General features: G+C 37.0%; 1 protein-coding gene across 1 annotated transcript in view; it reads right to left on the reverse strand.

Moving 5' to 3' along the window:
* Window positions 1–17,792, reverse strand: part of LOC150081830 (homeobox protein cut-like) — a 323,211-nt gene that overhangs the window by 47,097 nt on the left and 258,322 nt on the right. The window contains exon 8 of the mRNA XM_090379744.1: window positions 11,276–11,456. Within this exon, the coding sequence (XP_090235870.1) occupies window positions 11,276–11,456 (181 nt within the window). The remainder of the gene's footprint in view (window positions 1–11,275; window positions 11,457–17,792) is intronic.

Consider the following 17,792-nt stretch of genomic DNA (forward strand, 5'->3'; position numbering starts at 1 on the left):
AAAACTAGAGCATTTTATTTCCTGTAATTTCCCTTACAAACATTCTATTTTATATTAAAATTAAAAGTTTTATATCAAAAGTTATATTAAAATATACATCCTATAGAAGTAGAAATAAAATATATAAATTCAACATTTTGTTGCATTTTGAAATATGAAATAATTTGTTTTTTGCAAACTAAAAATAATGTGAGCATTTTTCCGTGTGAATAGTGAGAAATTTTCCGTGTGGATATTTTTCTTGTGAGCATTTATGACAGTGGGGTTTTTCTGTACGATATTTTCATGTGGGCTTCTGTCAGGGAACCTTAAACAACTCCCTGATACCAAGTATAAAAGAGATCACTGACTTACGTTTTATAGCAGAATGACTTTCCACATTCATATTAATAATATAGTTAAAAATGTGCTTTTAAAATGGTGGAGATGCTAAAAGAACTTTTAAGAAATGTATAACTTAGGTAACATCTCTCATTTTGTGACAATCATATTAAATTTAGAATCTGCTTTAGTGATTTGACATCTCTCTGGCAAGGACCTGAATGGAAATGCCTGAATGTCTGAGATCAGTGAATGTCTTCAAAAGCGATTTTTGAGGTATTTATGCCAGAGATTAGGTTTGGTAATCAAGACTGATCATATGCCTTCATGTCAGATTATTATTATTAGCATATGGTGCAAGGAAGCCTGAGGCTTATGCTGCACCAGCCAAAAAAAAATTTGAGTACGAGAGAGAGAGAGAGAGAGAGAGAGAGAATCACCAAAAAAGAGAAGAATGTTGATATCCAGTTCAGGGCCCTGGGTGTGTGCCAAGCACATACTCACCAGATTAAAATCAATTTTAGACTATAGAAAATTCCTCGACCACAGCTTTTTGAATAAAATGATTACATGATTTTCTGATGGTGCCATTTGCCTACTAACTTCATAACATAAATTTTTGCTGTCCAGCCAGAACCAGTAATATTTTAATAATTAATAATATTGAATCAGTAATTATTAAATTAATAATTCAATATTCATAAATAATGAATTACCCATTTTAATTAAAATTAATAATTCAATGAGATAGTGCAACAAGATGGAAATAAATTGATTTTTAAGTGTAAATTTAAATTTAATAAACTCTATCAGTCATTCAAGATATTATCAGAATTGCACTAAATCATTTTAATCCTTGATGAATGGTGTGTGCTGAAATTCTGATCTTGAACGAATGATTGTAGATTTTAATAATATCACATTTTTCATAATTTTTTAGTTTAATTTTTAAATTTTAGATAGCTTTTTATTTTATCACAAAATTTTGATGTGATTTTATTCAGTCTACCACTTTTAGAAGAGCATTTAGCTCAGTACAGTTTAATCATATATATATATGATATTATTTTATCTATATTACTCATTCTTGTGTGTGTGTGTGTGTGTGTGTGTGTGTGTGTGTGTGTGTGTGTGTGTGTGTGTGTGTGTGTGTGTGTGTGTGTGTGTGTGTGATGGGGGTTTAAGGGTGCATAAGCTGCTGGGGCGATAGTGTGCCTATTCATAGGAGAAAGCTAAAAACAATGTTCAGATGTTAATCTCTTCATTTTTTATTACCAAGATCTTTTAAAATTTATTATAAAGTCCAATTTTTTTTAGAAAAGAGAAAAATTCATTTAATGTTTGAATCCTCGCCAATAATACGTTGTAATGTCATCGGTTCTCATAGAATTGTCAAGGAAAACAGGATGGATGTTCTGTCATATTGATAGTGTGGACATTCAATCAGAATATGTCACTGTTAAATGTGCTGAACAGTGTGGACACTGAGGAGGATCCTCTCCTGTGAGTAGATGGAGGTGAGTCGGATATGTGTGTCCTATTCGTGCCTGTGCAAGTACCACTTATTCTCTTTGCACTGTTTTGGCGCTAGAGTGCCAAAGCTTTGATTCCTGTTTTAACTGGTAGAGTTTATTATTGTTTATTATTTATTATTGGTTTGGGTGTGCTATAGCTCTTTCCGCTGTGTGAGATATGCTGTTTGTATGATGTGATTATTATTATTATTAGCCATATGGTGCAAGGAAGGCTGAGGCTTATGCTGCACCGGTCAAAAAAAAATTTCCAAGTTACCCTGAGAGAGAGAAGTAGAAAGGAATCACCAAGAAAGAGAAGAATGATGATATCCAGCTCAGGACCCTGGGTGTACCAAGCCCATACTCACCAGATGAGAGCCCCTGAGGAAATAGCCAGTGGATGGGACTGGGGCAGAGGTTAAATCAAAAGTTAATGAATTTTTGGCAGTTTTGTCAGCAAGTTTGTTTCCCTTTATCCTTGAATGTGCAGGGAACCAGCAAAAAAAGTCAATGACTGATGACATTCTTCAATTTGCACTAGGAGATTTCTGATTTGATTTAACACAGGGTGAACCTTGCACTAAAAGTAAAGTTTTGCATTGCTGTAATTGAGTTGAGAGAATCCGTGTATACTATGTATTTTACAGATGGGCGAGGATTCAGCTTTTCTAAAGCTAATTTTATGCATGGAATTCTGCTGAAAAGCTGCTAGAAGGAAATACTGCCACTGCTCCAATGGCCGAATGTGATTTAGAGCCATCAGTATATATTGAGAGGAAAGTGGAGGAGAGATTGTTGGGGATAAACATAAAAAAGGCACCTGGGGTGGATGGGATCTATCCAGTTATATTAAAGGAGGCAGCAAAGGAAGTAAGCAAACCCTTAGCCATAATTATGAGAGCTTCCTTGGACTCAGAGGAGGTACCTATGGACTGGAGATGTGCAAATGTGACCCCAATTCACAAAGGAGGTTCAAAGGCTGACACAAGTAATTATAGACCTGTTAGTTTAACTTCTGTTCCAGGTAAATTAATGGAGGCACTGGTTAAAGAAGCACTGCAGGATCATCTAGACAAGAATTCAGTTATAGCTCAGACGCAGCATGGTTTTGTTAAGGGCAGGTCTTGCCTGACCAATTTGATTGGATACTATGATGGAGTCACAAAAGAACTGGATGCAGGGAATAACTTTGATATTATATATTTGGATCTTAGAAAGGCTTTTGATACTGTTGCACATGGAAGACTGCTGCACAAATTGGAGCAGTGTGGCATTGGAGGCAAATTGCTGCTATGGATAAGGGGATGGTTGAGTGGCAGAAGACAGAGAGTGGTAATCAATGGACACTGCTCAACGTGGACTAATGTTATTAGTGGAGTTCCTCAAGGTTCAGTGTTGGGTCCGTTGTTGTTTTCAGTGTTTATGAATGATATTGATGATGGGATATCAAGTTTAATGTCCAAGTTTGCAGATGATACAAAGGTTGGCAGGGTCGTTAAGGACAATACTGACGCTATGCTGCTGCAACAGGATCTGGACAGGTTGAACAGATGGGCTGAGAGGTGGCAAATGAGGTTTAACATCGACAAATGTAAAGTGCTGCATATGGGAAACAGTAACCCCAGAGCAACGTATCAACTCTGCGGTACTACACTGACAGTGGTGGAGAATGAAAAGGACCTGGGGGTAATTGTGCAGGCAGATATGAAGTTCTCTGAGCAGTGCAGACGAGCTGCAAGAGTAGCTCATGGTGTCTTGTCAATGATATACAGGAATTTTTCTAGCAGGGATAAGGAGGTGATTATTCCCTTGTATAAGGTAATGGTAAGGCCACATCTTGAGTACTGTATACAGGTCTGGAGGCCTCATTTCAAGAAGGATGTAGAGCTGCTGGAACGGGTACAGAGAAGGGCAACAAGATTAGTAAATGGAACAAAGGGTTGCTCTTACGAAGAAAGGCTTAAGTTTTGCAAATTACAGAGTCTGGAGACTAGGCACCGGCGAGGTGATCTGATAGAGGTGTATAAGGCTTTGAATGGTTTGAGCATGCTCAATGCCAATGGGATTCTTCATCTTTCTCAGAATAATCACCTCAGAGGGCATAAATTCAAATTGAGGAAGGACGGATGTCGGATAGATGTGCGGAAATTTGCCTTTGGCCAGCGGGTGGTTGGTTGGTGGAACCGACTTCCATCACTGGTTGTTGAAGTTGATAGCCTAAACAAATTTAAAGCTCAACTGGACAGGTATTTCGAACGAACGGAGGGGTGAAATGGGAGTGGGTTTTTTTTTTTTTTTTTTTTTTTGTTTTTTTTGGCTGATGCTGAATAAGCTTGCTTTCTTGCATCATATGCCTCTGCTAATGCTAATGCTAATGCTAATATTGGCAAAAAATTAGCATATTTCTGAATATGGCTTGCATGGAGTTGTTTCACATTGAGTCTCAGTAGATCATTCTTTCCCCATTTATGAAGATAAGTATCACACGTTAATTGAGGCGGGGGGAGTCCAAGTTGGTTGAGGGTAGTTCTTTACTTGTTGGCAATAAGAACATTCCAACTCTGGATTAATTCAATAAGATGTAAGCCTGCTGGTTTTATTTTTATAGAGATTTTGCAGTGGTGGATTAAACAGATAGGACTCAATAGGATGCTGACAGCAACTTTGTATTCTGGCTGCATACTTCAGAAGTAGTGTTTTTCTGCAGAGAGAAATAGGGAGCACATGAGCTTCGATATGTAAACTGTGGGTTGGAGATGTCCTGAAAGCACCAAGTGCAATCCTGAATGCATTGTGCTGTATTGGATCCAGCCAGCATAGTGTAGTCTTTCGGGCAGAATCACAGAGTGGAGCACCATAATCCAAATGTGATCTGATCAATGCTTTATATAAGAGCAGCAAGATGTATGATCTGCTCTCCAGTACAAGTCAGATAAAGCCCATAGTATGTTCAGCTTTTTGAGGCACGTAGTACGTATGTATTTAATGTGCTCAAAGAAATTTAACTTCCTGTCAAGGATTAATCCCAAGAATCTGATATTGTCACTGGAATGGTAAAGTTTGACATCTGAAGTTCAGGATCTGTATGTAACTTACGTTGATTGCAACAGTTTTCTGCTGTGATAAACAATAGCCATTACACGCTGCCCACTTTTGGACTTTATTCAGGGATATCTGCAATTGCCGTTCAATTGACCTCATGTTCTGAGAATGGCAAGAAATAGAAAGATCATCAGCATAAAGGTAGGTCTCAACACTATTTGGAAGTTATTTTGTTATGGAATCGATTCTAAAGCAAAAAGGGTTGCACTCACTACAGATCCTTGTGGTACTCCTTCCAGAAATAATGTTGTAGAGAGTGAGTTGTGATATTGAACTTTGAACGACTGATTCTGGAGGAAGTTCCTAATAAATATAAGCAGGCTACCTCATAGACCAAGGGCATGAAGGTCACTGAAAATGCCATGGCACCAGGTGATATCAAATGCCTTCTCTATATCTATAGATACAGATAACAAGGTGTACATTTTTTACAAAGGCATTGCAAATTGCAGACTCAGCCTTGATCATGAGATATAAGGAAGATCTGTTCTTCCTAAAGCCATGCTGATTATTATTAGTTTCTGTGCTTCGAAGATTCAAACAAGTGAATTATGGATAATTTTTTCAAGTAATTTACCTGAGCAACTTGAGCTACACAGACAGGTAGGATCTTTTCCAAATTTTAAAAAGGCCAGGACTGTGGCATGGTGCCACAGTCCTGGCTTCTTTAGCTTTTTGAAGTTAATAAGATTAACCGTGTTTGGGGATTTACGAAATAAATTCCATGCTGTCTTTTTTAACTTTGCTTTTGTGTATTCATTATTCCACCAAAAGTTATAGTGCTGTCAGGATTGGGGATACATTACAAATAATATTTGTAATATATCATATTTCAACAATTTTGAATCTCTATATTCATCATTTTCACTCAAAGAATTTTTAATGTAATACATCCCTCTCCTTTAATGGGTTATAAAAACTTCCTTTTTAAATTTCCTCATATAGCACTGCTGCAAACAGCCAGAAATGTAACTTCTTAAAAAATCAGCATGCAATCAATGTAATGCCTTGGAAATTTTCAACCAGTATTCTAAGAGGAAAAATCTATATACATAACAGTAGCTACTTAAACAACCACCATTTTTCACTGCCAAGTGAAAGTAGTATTATGATGGCAAGGGGAAATTGTCATGCATTACAAGATTTTTTTATTGAATATAGAGGAATATTAAATGAAAAGGTTTGTGGAGACCCCAAGAAGATGCACTGAGTCCTCTTGGGAGGGGGGGAGTGTCCATAAACCTCTTCTACAAAGCTAAAACATACAGCGAAGTACAAAAAAACTGCTTCACCTTAAAAAAGTAACATTTGTAGTGAAATGTATAAGATATTGTTTGATTAGAGTCATTTGTTTGTTGCAAAGCAAACGCTTCTATTGCATCATCTGTTTCTTTAAATGCAGGGTTGGAAGGGTATACACGTTCATTAGTATCCTGTTTTGTGGAGGTGTATGCATGGCTCCATATGTTCAGTTGACACCAAGAAAAAAATAGCTGTTGCTCTGTCCCAGAAAGGGCTTTTTACGCATGCTATTGCTGATAAAATAGGCTGCCACCAGTCAACAGTATCCTGCGTGCTGAAATTAAAGCGGTGATGTGAAGAGAAGACCTGGATCAGGCCATAAGAGAGTGACTACGCCTTCCCAAGATCGATGTTTGAAATGGCTATGCCTTCGTGATCACCTTGCTAGTGCTCCTGATCTAAAACTGGACTTTGAGATGGCCTCTGGTGTTGAAACAAGTGGACGAACTCTCCAAAGACGGCTTTCAGAATGTGGTCTACATGCCTATCGGCTCAAGAAGAAGGCTTTATTGACCCAACAAATGAGGAAGAAGCGACTTGCTTGCTAAAGCGCATGTTTCATGGACAAAAGAGCAATTAGACACTGTCACCTTTTCTGATGAATTGAAATTTAACCTGTAAAGTTTCCCCTCTGGTCAGATGGTCTGGGGACGCATAACAAGCAAAGGGGTGGGACGAATTAAGTTTATTAATGGAACGGTGAATGCAGAAACCTACACTGCTATCTTGGGGGAGTGCCTGAAATCCAATGATTACCACACAGACGTCCAAAACTGCATTTTTTGACATGACTTAGCACCTTGCCACACAGCAAAATTGGTAAGTTTTATGCTATTTAGATTTAATGATGAGTTTGTCTTCGTGTCTCAGAAGACTTAAAATATACTTACACCAATGTTTGCCCTCGTTTTTCTCCCTTAAGGTGCAGTCATAACTCAGAAATGCTGGCATTACAGTGTTTGACTGACCCAGCAACGATCGAGATTTGAACCCTATTGAAAATTGCTGGTACATAATGTCGACTAAATTTGCTCAGAAGAAGCCAAGTAAGGTTCAGCTGCATGAGAGCATTGTAAGGGTGTGGGACGACGAAATTGGGCAACCATATATTCAGAAGTTGATTAACTCTATGCCACGTCGTTGCAAGGCTGTAATTACAGCTCGAGGAGGAATGACAAAATATTGAGGACTTATTTTGCTAATTTACAGTACATAATACTATTATGTTAACTTGTCATTTCAGTTTGTACACGTAAATGCAATAAAACATGTTTCGTTGTCATGATTGCCATTTGCATGATTTCTCATATTTCCATTAATTATGCATTTTACCCTTTGGGAAGATATTTATGGCAATCAGGTATATCAAGTAGAGTCTTTTTATTGGATTTCAATCACAGAGATATATTATCCCATCTAACAAATACATTTCGAATATTTCTGCAACCCACAACGCAGCACAAAACACATTATTTGCAAAATTCACAAGTGATGCAGTTTTTATTCACCAATTGTAAAATGTGCATGCTGCAGTAGATGGCAGCATAGTTGCAAAACTGTAACTTTTGATAAATTTACTAACAAAATTCCAACCTGTTGGTTTTGTTGTTGATCACTGGCTTCTGTACAAGCTGTAACTTGTATGGTTTCATCCTCAGATGGCAACAGAACATATGCACACTGTTGACCTTGGTGTGTTAAGTTCACAACTTGCATTTCATATGGATTTCCTATGCTTTGCATAAAAGTACCTTGAACCATGTCCATGGTGCCCTCACTGACTTTTGTTCAGCCACCACATCTGCCATGATGATTGCACAAACAGGCACCCTTTATGAATTTTCCACACCACTGCAGAATTCTAGTTCTGCTCAATGGCTTCTTTTTAAACTTTGTTCTAAATAGCACATGGTGACAGACTGCAGCTTGTTGAACCAAAGTGTGCACTGTGCCTTCTTGAAGATGTTAAATTCTGCTGTGATTACTGTTTTGCGATTCTGCTGCCATCTACTTCAGAGCACACTTTTTCAGATGATGGATAAAAACTTGATGATATCCTCTATTAGTTGGAAGTGATTTCAGATATGTTTTAGTTTGTAAAGGAGGTTGTGGATGCCCTGTATTTTGGAGATGGAAAACCACAAACTGTATCCTGTATACAGACTTACTACAGTATTCTTGTGTTTTTTTTATTTTTTTAATTTAATTCTGGAAACAACATCTCCCGGTTTTGCAATTTTATTGCCTTGCTAAGTGGTACAATAGTGGAACTGCATCAGACAGCCCAGATAAGTCTGTAAGCATTCCTTACCAGAAATAGTAAGTATATTTACTCATATTATGCCATCTGCTCCATGAGTAATCCATGGCCATCACAAGTCTAATTAGTATTATTGTAATGACTGTAAACTTCATTTGCCTATTCTGCAAATGCCCATCAACCAACAAAAATGTGTATGTGTGTCAATTATCCTTGAAGATGTTCCATCTAGGAAGGCTGAAGATACCAGGACACATAGTGAAGTGACTATATATGTATTAGAGAGCATTCATTTTAGAGAGGTCATTTAACAAGTAATTTCTAATACTTCCTAGGTCCCACTCAAGCCAGAGTGTCCATAAAATAAGGTTTCATTCTATATACTGGGGCATTATTCTGATATATTAATATTGTGCATACTGATATATTATATTGCTGTATGATTCTTTATTACAATGATCTCTCATAATCTGTACAGAAACTCCCGACTTACATAATATGCGTAAAGTTTTCCATAAGGAAAATTTTGTTAAATATTAAAAAGTTTTGAGTTGCAAGAACCTTGTCTTACTCTACTAATACCCTACTGCCACCACTATGCCTGGTCTCATTCTTACATTGTAGTTGTTACCGTACAGAGAGTCACATAGCCTTCTTAGCTTTTTGATAATTTTTATTGTTTTCAAAAATTTTCAGTGCTTTAATCATGACTGGAAAGAGGCCAGGGGATGGTAAGAGCATGAATCCACCTGTAAATGTCATAATATTTATGAGAAACGACAATGAGGACATAGTATGTTAACCTTGTCTTTCTCAGTATCCACAGTGAATGCTATCATGAAGGATGCATTCACATGTACTTATATAAAAGTGCATTCAAAAGGAGCTGCACCCGTAAAGTCAACAATTATAATGAAACGACACTCTGATGCAATTTAGGAAATGGAAAAAACTGTTCATTACATGGATGGAAAACCAGATACAAAGGAATTAACTGTCATTAGGCTTAAAGGAGTGCTCCTTTAAATTATTCAAATTATGGCTAGAAGTCTCTCTGCCAATTAAAGCCAATACAAATGTCTTAAAACTTTATGGCCTGTAATGGGTGGTTTAATCACTTTAAAAATTATGATCATTTTCTTAATGTGAAAATGAGTGGTGAGGCTGCTAGTGGAGCTTAAATGTATCTAAATCTATTGAAATAAATTATCAGTGAATGTGGGTTTACAGTAAAATAGGTCTTTTACTGTAAAGGAGATGCTGATATAATATTCTAAGATTTTTGAAAACCATACAAAGTAGAGGTTGATGAAATTATGGAAGAGTTAATTGAATTTCATCGGATGGAATTATCAAACAAAGACCTTATTCAGTTAGAAACAGTGAAGAGAGAAGAAGCCAGTCAGGCCAAGGTTTCACTGGAACCAGAAGAACCAAGATTTGTAACCAAGGAGATAGCATTTGCATTCTGTGAGATTGCAGCTGCAATGGCACAATTTGAGAAGATAGATTCCAATGCAGTGCAGTTTTTAAAAGTGCAAGGAGGGAAAAATAATATATTGGTCTGCTACTATTGAGAAAAAAAATGAAGAAAAAGGCCATTGCCCAGTCATCTCTCTAATTTTGCATCTTCCACAATCTTTAAGTTTGTGGAAGACTGAACACCAGTATATTTTTTTTCCATTTCTTTTAATTCATTCATACATATATATGCTGTATTTCAAATGTTTAATTCTTATTTTTAACTTATTAACACTATTTAGTGTTTATTTTATCTTATGTCAGTCAAATTCTAACTTACATAAAAATTATTTATGGAATGTAACCCTTATGTAAGTTGGGGACTACCTGTACTATATTTTAATAAACTTGGTTATTGCATCATTTTAGTAATGCTGTTTCTTTTAGCATGATTGAGGCAGTTACAGTGCTGTTATATGGAAATTTTTAATCAAATAAATTTTAAAATAACTTGGAATTTTATTATGGATATAAATTTGAAGTGAGGAATTATGTACGGATTCTTTTGATAACTGGTATGTATAAATTTTAGTACCTTAGCAAAGTAGTAAAGATTTCATGGTTATATTTAACACAGGCAATGAAATAATTTGAAAACCATATGCATCTCTGCATTAAATTTCCATCTTAGGATTTCTTCATTCCTCCAGTGACAGACTTCTGGCCATCAAAGCATATACTCATATTTAGAGATGACACTGATAACAACGTTTTATGCAATTTCAAACTGACTTCAATGCCTGCACTGAAACATAATCCCACAATCTTTTACTTTGCTCTGTAGGGCAGTGCAGTCCACTATTAGGGATCAGAGGTAAATTTAACTTTTGTTATGTGTTTAATTGGAAGTTCCCCCTTAACACACACACACACACTGCTTGGCTGCTCACATAGCCTCAATACATTACTCATAAGTTAGCATACATTTGCTAACAGAGGCCACTCATGACCTGATGAAAGACCAGTAATTTTTGAAACAGCCATGATAGTGTCCTTTGTATCATACAAATGGCAGATTAACCTTTCAGTGACACTATTTGCATAAAATGATATTAGCATAGGTTAACTCATAGATAGTGTCATCTCTAATGTCAGCATAAACACAAGCCTTGATAACCTCTGTCACTGGAGGACCAAAGCATCGCTTTACGATGGAAATTGAATGCAGAGATGCAAACAATTTTCAAATTATCTTGTTTTCTCTATGAAAAAAATACAGAATCAGTATTATCATGAAATGTATATAATGTCATACCTTCACGCCGTTCAGTTTTAATGGCTTGTAGTTTTTCGACATTACTAGTATCACTAAGCCACATTTGCATGCGTATAAATGGTTCTCTGCCTTTAATACTCAACATATGCCATGGTTTAGGTTTTGACAGAAGTTCACTAACAGAACCTTGCGAAAGGCCAAGAACAGCTTCACCAAACAGCTGGAAAAATGATATAATACTAATATAATACTTGGAATATTTTGCTGACTTTATATAAGTTTGTACATTTTGTTTGCAAATGTTTTATATATATGCAGTATCCCAAAAAAAGATTATTCATATAGACTAAATAGTTATTGTTTTCACTTTAGTTATCATCTGCGTTATAATTAAAATCTCAAAGACTGGATTGATTCACTTAAAAACATTGTTAATCCTAAATATGCACCACATGCACACACACAACGATATTGTTCATATTTCAGTATGATTCTTGTGAAATTGTGTCAATGTTTAAAAATTATTTTTGATTTTTAAAGTTTTCAGACTTACCATATCTGTAGAAATCATTTTCACAAAGATTGAAATGTTATACAATTATATAATATATATATTTTTTAATATAAAACTTCTTTAAAGTAATAATTGTAGAAATTTCAGAGGATTAACCTAAGTAGCAATTAAAATCAAAGATAATTATTTTATTAGATGAAAAAATTTTAAATACTTGACATTGCTTGGTAAAATCAGTAGATTATAACAATTGATTAAAAAATATTTTCAATTTTCCATCCTAACTTACAAGCAACAAAATAAAGTAAAAGCATCCATTAGTTACAGTTTAAAATTAAAATAAAAATCTGTTGTTATATTAAGAAAAACATCATTTTTTTCTGTCTACTAAGTCCTATTTTTTTGCATAGATATGATATTACTTCACATGACCCTTTTTTGGATATGACAGTAACACTGGATACACTTTGCAGTGGGCAAACTGGCCCACCGTAAAATTTCCCAGTGGACTCCCACGCTGCAAGACCTGCTGAATATATAAAGCACAAATTTTAAACTTCAATCTTATCTTCTTCTTCTTAAATTAAGAAAAAAAATGCTGATAAAAATGTACACTTGAGAGAGAAATTTTTTATGGTTGTTCTTTATGTCTCAGTATATTTTGTATGTTGACCCATTCAGTGATAGTGTAGTAGTTAGCATGGCATTCGTCATTTTTTATCTTGGCTGTACATTCAAAAACAATAATAATTAAAAATAAAAAAAAAAGTGTGCTCGCCAGAACCACAACTATATTCATGTGTCCCAGAGCAACACATAAATTTTGTGTCCCCTTTCTCACTATAAGTTAACAATGAATACATAAATAAAGGAAGAAATGCAGCAAACTACATATCACACAAACTCACTCACTCATTTTATGGCATAAGTTAAAAAAGTAAAGTAATGATACATACACTGAATTGGCTTTGCATTAGCAACATCAACCTATTACCTCATTGAGCCAGCATGGACTCCACAAGATGCACAACACATCTAGTAATACCCACACATTGTCAGGGGGACGGTTGTAGCTTCGAATGTCCTTTTCCAATAGGTCTAAAACATGCTCAATTGGGTGAATTGAGTAGCCATGGGAGGATGGAGAATTCATTGTTATGTTCCTGAAACTAGTTAGCAACCTGCTGGGTCTGTGGCATGGCAAATGTTTTGTTGATAGGTACTGGAGTTGTCTGAATACACTGTCATCACAAAGGGGTACTTGGTCAGTGAAGATTAACAGGGTTATCAAAGGACCCAGGGTATCCGACAAAAACAGACCCCCCAAACCATAACACCACTGCTCCAGCATGCCAAACACCAACAGTGCACCAGGTGCCATGGCCTCATGTTGCTTTCTCCAAATGCAGTTAAGCTCATCAGCACGATAGAGTTGAAAACAGGATTCATCAAATTAGGTGGCAGATTTCCATATGTTGTTGGTCCAGGGTTAGTGCTGATATGCCCATGGAAAGGTGCAGTTTCTTGTGTCTTGTAGTGACCAGAGTAGCTGTGATGGCCATTGACTGTCACTTGTGCAAGCACACAGTCCAGCACACAGTCCATATGGATATTGGTCTATTCCTACAAATGCTCGGCCACTGTGCTGCATCGCTGCTGTGTTATGAAATGAGATACACAATGCTCACCAAGGGTGTCGACCAAGCGACTGTCCCATGTATGACTGGCTGGTTCTTCAATCACTGTTGAGCCAGTCATGGTAGACTCATGACATCACAGAATGGGAGCACTTAGCCATGTTGTCAAGGTAGTGGTACCTGCACATCTCAGTCCCCACAATCATGCCACATTCAACATTGGAAAGATCTTGACTACCCATTCTTCCTTGCAGACACTCAAAAACTAATCACCACATGTGTAAGCTAAAACGTCATTATCAGCTATTCCCAACTTTGAGTCTTAAGCGTCACAGACCAGTTCCTTCCTATACAAGGGTGTGTGACTAATGAAAAGTCAACGCTGTGTGTGTGTGTGTGTGTGTGTGTGTAAAAAAGGTAAAGGGACCAAAAGTGTCAATACCTTCATTTAGCAATTACTTCAAGGAGATGGATCAGGGTCAGAGTTAAAATTGTTGTGGCCCTTAGCTATAACATGTGTATTGAGGCCCTTCTCTCTTACAGTTTACCTATGACAATATTAAAAAATGATTTTAAGATGGAGTTAGGTCCCTTGTAATGTGAGGTCCTGAGCTGTAGCTTGTTTAGCTTATGTGTAAATCCAGTCCTGCCTAATATATATATTTTAATTGCTGAGGTTCTATTTACTTATCGAAAATACTTTTTTTGTTTTTTATTCTGCTAATTAGCAAAAAATGATATAAAAAGTGTAAAATGCTATTATCATAATCCATATGTATACATGGATTATGATAATGGCATTTTGCATCTGTGTTATATGATCATAATGTGAATCAGCAATGAGAACAGGATCAGGATCATCAACAGTTATACAATTTCATATCTAATGGACCAGGGTAGTCCATTTCTTCTAGAATTAACAAAAACAAAGAAAACTTTGTTACTTCACAGCTAAAGACATCTCGTAAACTGCCTTAGCCTGCCTAATCCTTTTTGTCACTTAATTATAGCCTAGTTTGTACTTACTGTATGTTCTTGTGTCCCATGATAATTTATAATCATTTCACATTTTTGTTCTGTCACTAGTGTCATCAGTTCATCTGTCTATGATTATGATTTGGTTTTTGATGGTGCATTGGCAGCTGTGGCTATAATGCACCAAGTAAAAAATAAAGCTAATACAAAAATATTGGTAGCCTATAAACAGGCTACCATGTAAAAGAGGTAAATATGACATTCTACGGTAAAAAGTTATATAAAAAGTATAAAAATATAAACTTAAATCTTTGTATATAATTTGATTGAGTGTAAAAAGTTAAAAACATCAGACTGAGTGTAAATGGTTCAGCCAGATTATTAAAAGTGCTAAAAAATGCATCTCTGAAAACAGGACATTCAAAAAAATGCGATGAACAGTTAAAATAGCATTACAAATATCACATATAGGTGGGTCAACTGACCTCAGCAAAAAGGAGTGCGTTAGATGACTATGACCTATGCAGAACTGAGCAAGAACAACTTCCTCTCTTCGGACCCTGCATAGACTGGACTGCCATTTCATGATTACAGGCTTAATGTGATGTAGTTTATTTGCAGTCTGTCCATGCCAAGAGTCTTGCCATTGGGGATATAATTTAGAGTGTATTATTTGCCTGTAGTCTGTATAGGGGACTGACAGGCAATGATTATCCAGGGAAATGGCTGATTTAACAGCAGCATCAGTTAATTCATTCCCCCGGATCCCAATGTGGCTTGTGATCCAGCAGAAGCGAATGTCAAATTCCAATTCAACGAGAGAACAAAGCATCTGCTGGATCCAGGACAGGACCTCATTGATAGTAGAGCCTGTAACACATTTAACGAGTCACTATAAATCATATACTTTTGGTAATCACTATTTATAATGAACTCAAGGGCTATTTCTACAGCATGCAACTGCAGTAGTATAAATGCTAATTTCTTGTGGGATCTTAAAGGATAATGTTTTGTGAGCAAATACAACAGTAGATCCCACATAAGATTCTGACTTTGAGCCATTTGTATAGACTGGCAGAAAGTCAGAGTACTGCACCCTATGTGATGCAAAGAGTTGCTGGTAGAAGGGTGGCAGCATAGTAGCCTTCTCCCAGATCTTAAATGGAGAAATCACAAGTTGAAAGATGGGCATACCAGGCTGGAAGGAACTGCCCTGATGACTGGGCAACATTGTCTACCTTCATGTTTAGTTCATTTAACAGCCCTCGAATCTGAATACTAAACGGTCTGTTGGCAGTCCGATGGGTGTTGTAGATTTTCTCATTGTGGCTCAAAAACTGATGATCATGGAATGATGTGGAATGATCAGGCAGGGATTTCAATTTAAAGGTGTAATGTAAAGACAACTGCTTACATCGAAGAGATAGAGATGGGGTTCATTCGCTTCAACGTAGAGGTTTTGGTCAGGAAATGTACGAAATGCTCCAGTGGCTGTCCGGATGGCCTGATGGTGGACTGGATCCAACCACCGAAGTACACTATCTCTAGCAGAACCATAAATCTGAGACCCACAATTCAGTTTGGAACAGAAAAGGGCTTGATAGAGATGAAGAAGGGTAGACTGATCTGCACCCCGTGAAGCACATGAAGAGTGTTAAGCTCTTTAACACACCTTGTCCTAAGCTTATGAACACGTTGTAGAAATGTCAGCTTTTTGTCAAAAATAAGTCCAAGGAATTTGACTTCTGCTACAATTGGGATGTTGTTTTGTCCAAGCCTTAAATCTGGGTAAGGATGAAGATTACGTTTGCGACAGAAGTGTATGCAAACAGTCTCCTGTGATGAAAATCTGAACCCGTTAGCCAATTACCAAGATGTAAGGATCAATGGTTTTCTGCAGTTGCCTTTCAATGAACCTCATATTGCATGAATGATTCACATCATTCATGCAATGTGAATGATTCACAGTTTTAAATGATATTAAATTTTCAGTTCTGGGATATCAGTGGAATATAATCGGCTGGATGTTTTTGGGACTGCAATTGCAGCTGCATGGACAATATTTTCTGTGATGTACGTGACTGCATCATAGATGGGCTCCTGACTGACTGTGGCGATGTCAAGATTTGCTAGATGTTAAAAGGCATTCCAGTCAGCCTGATAAATCTTCCACCGCAGTAAACTAAATGGCTGACATGGTCTACCGCTAGTTAGAGTGGTTATCATGGGAAAGTGGCAGTGAAAGTGGCATCTGCTCTCCTTCCTTTCCCGCTAAGGAAAGGAAGGAGAGCAGATGGAAAGATCAATGGCCGAGAAAGTATGGGTAGGCATGTGGAAGGTGTTTGATCCCACATTTAGAAGGGAGAGGTCATTGTCGGAAAGCATATGCTCCATGACTCATCCCCTTCCATTGATGTTAGCACTACCCCACAGAGTGTTATGTCCATTAAAATCCCCAAGAAGTAATAAAGGAGGATGCAATTGCATGACAAGGTCATCAAGATCTTCCTGGACAATGTCAATACCAGGTGGCAAAAAAACAGAGTAGACGGTTAATAAAAACCCCACTGTAAGTCAAATTGCTACAGCCTCTATGCTAGTTATAAGTTGCAAAGGCTGAAAGGGAATCTGGTTGCTCATGAGGATTGCAACTCCTCCATGAGCAGGACAGTCCTTACGAATGGTGTTAATCTTACGCATGGTTGGGTCATCATTTGCCTTTAAATAAGTCTCCTGTACACAAAAGCATGCTGGCTTGATGTCATCAGTATTTGGCCAGAATCCACGACAATTCCACTGTAGGAATTTAGCCGTTATTTTGGCTTGGTGGGTCCATCAGGTAGCTTCTGAGGTGCTGAGGGCTTACTTTTGTCAGTCTTGGATTTTTTCTTTTTTGGGGAAGTATGGACGCTGTCCTGTATCCATTTCTTCCTCCGCAAAGAGTTCCAAGTCTGAATCATCATGTGCCTTCTTGGTTTTGACATCCATTTTTTTTTTTGCCCTGACATGGACTGTAGGGTTTTTTGTACTGTTACTTTAGTGCTCACATTTGATAGTGCTGGAACACTAGGAGGTACCGATATTGGAGTGGCAGCTGACTAAAGTTTCTGTGCTGGTTTTTCTGAACTTAGTAAATAGCAGGTGATGGGCGTGAATGACTCTTTCGGTCATACAGTCATATCTGTTTGAGTCCCAATCAAGCATTTCTTGGATACCTTTTCGGCTTATGTTGCTTTACCGCTACTTACTGGTTTAACTGCTTTTCTGGCCTCCTGGTATGAGATGGTAAGTTCTGCCTTTAGTTGTCGTATTTTCTTTTCTTCCTTCCACTGCTGGCATGCTCTTGAATACGCAAGGTATTCTCCATTTCAGTTAATACATACAGGTTTCTTAGCTGAATATCCCATTATTTTGTGGTCTTTTGCACTAC

Source organism: Mastigoproctus giganteus, chromosome 8 (assembly GCF_048544385.1).
Source record: "Mastigoproctus giganteus isolate SK-2022 chromosome 8, ASM4854438v1, whole genome shotgun sequence".
Classification (NCBI taxonomy): Eukaryota; Metazoa; Arthropoda; class Arachnida; order Uropygi; family Thelyphonidae; genus Mastigoproctus; species Mastigoproctus giganteus.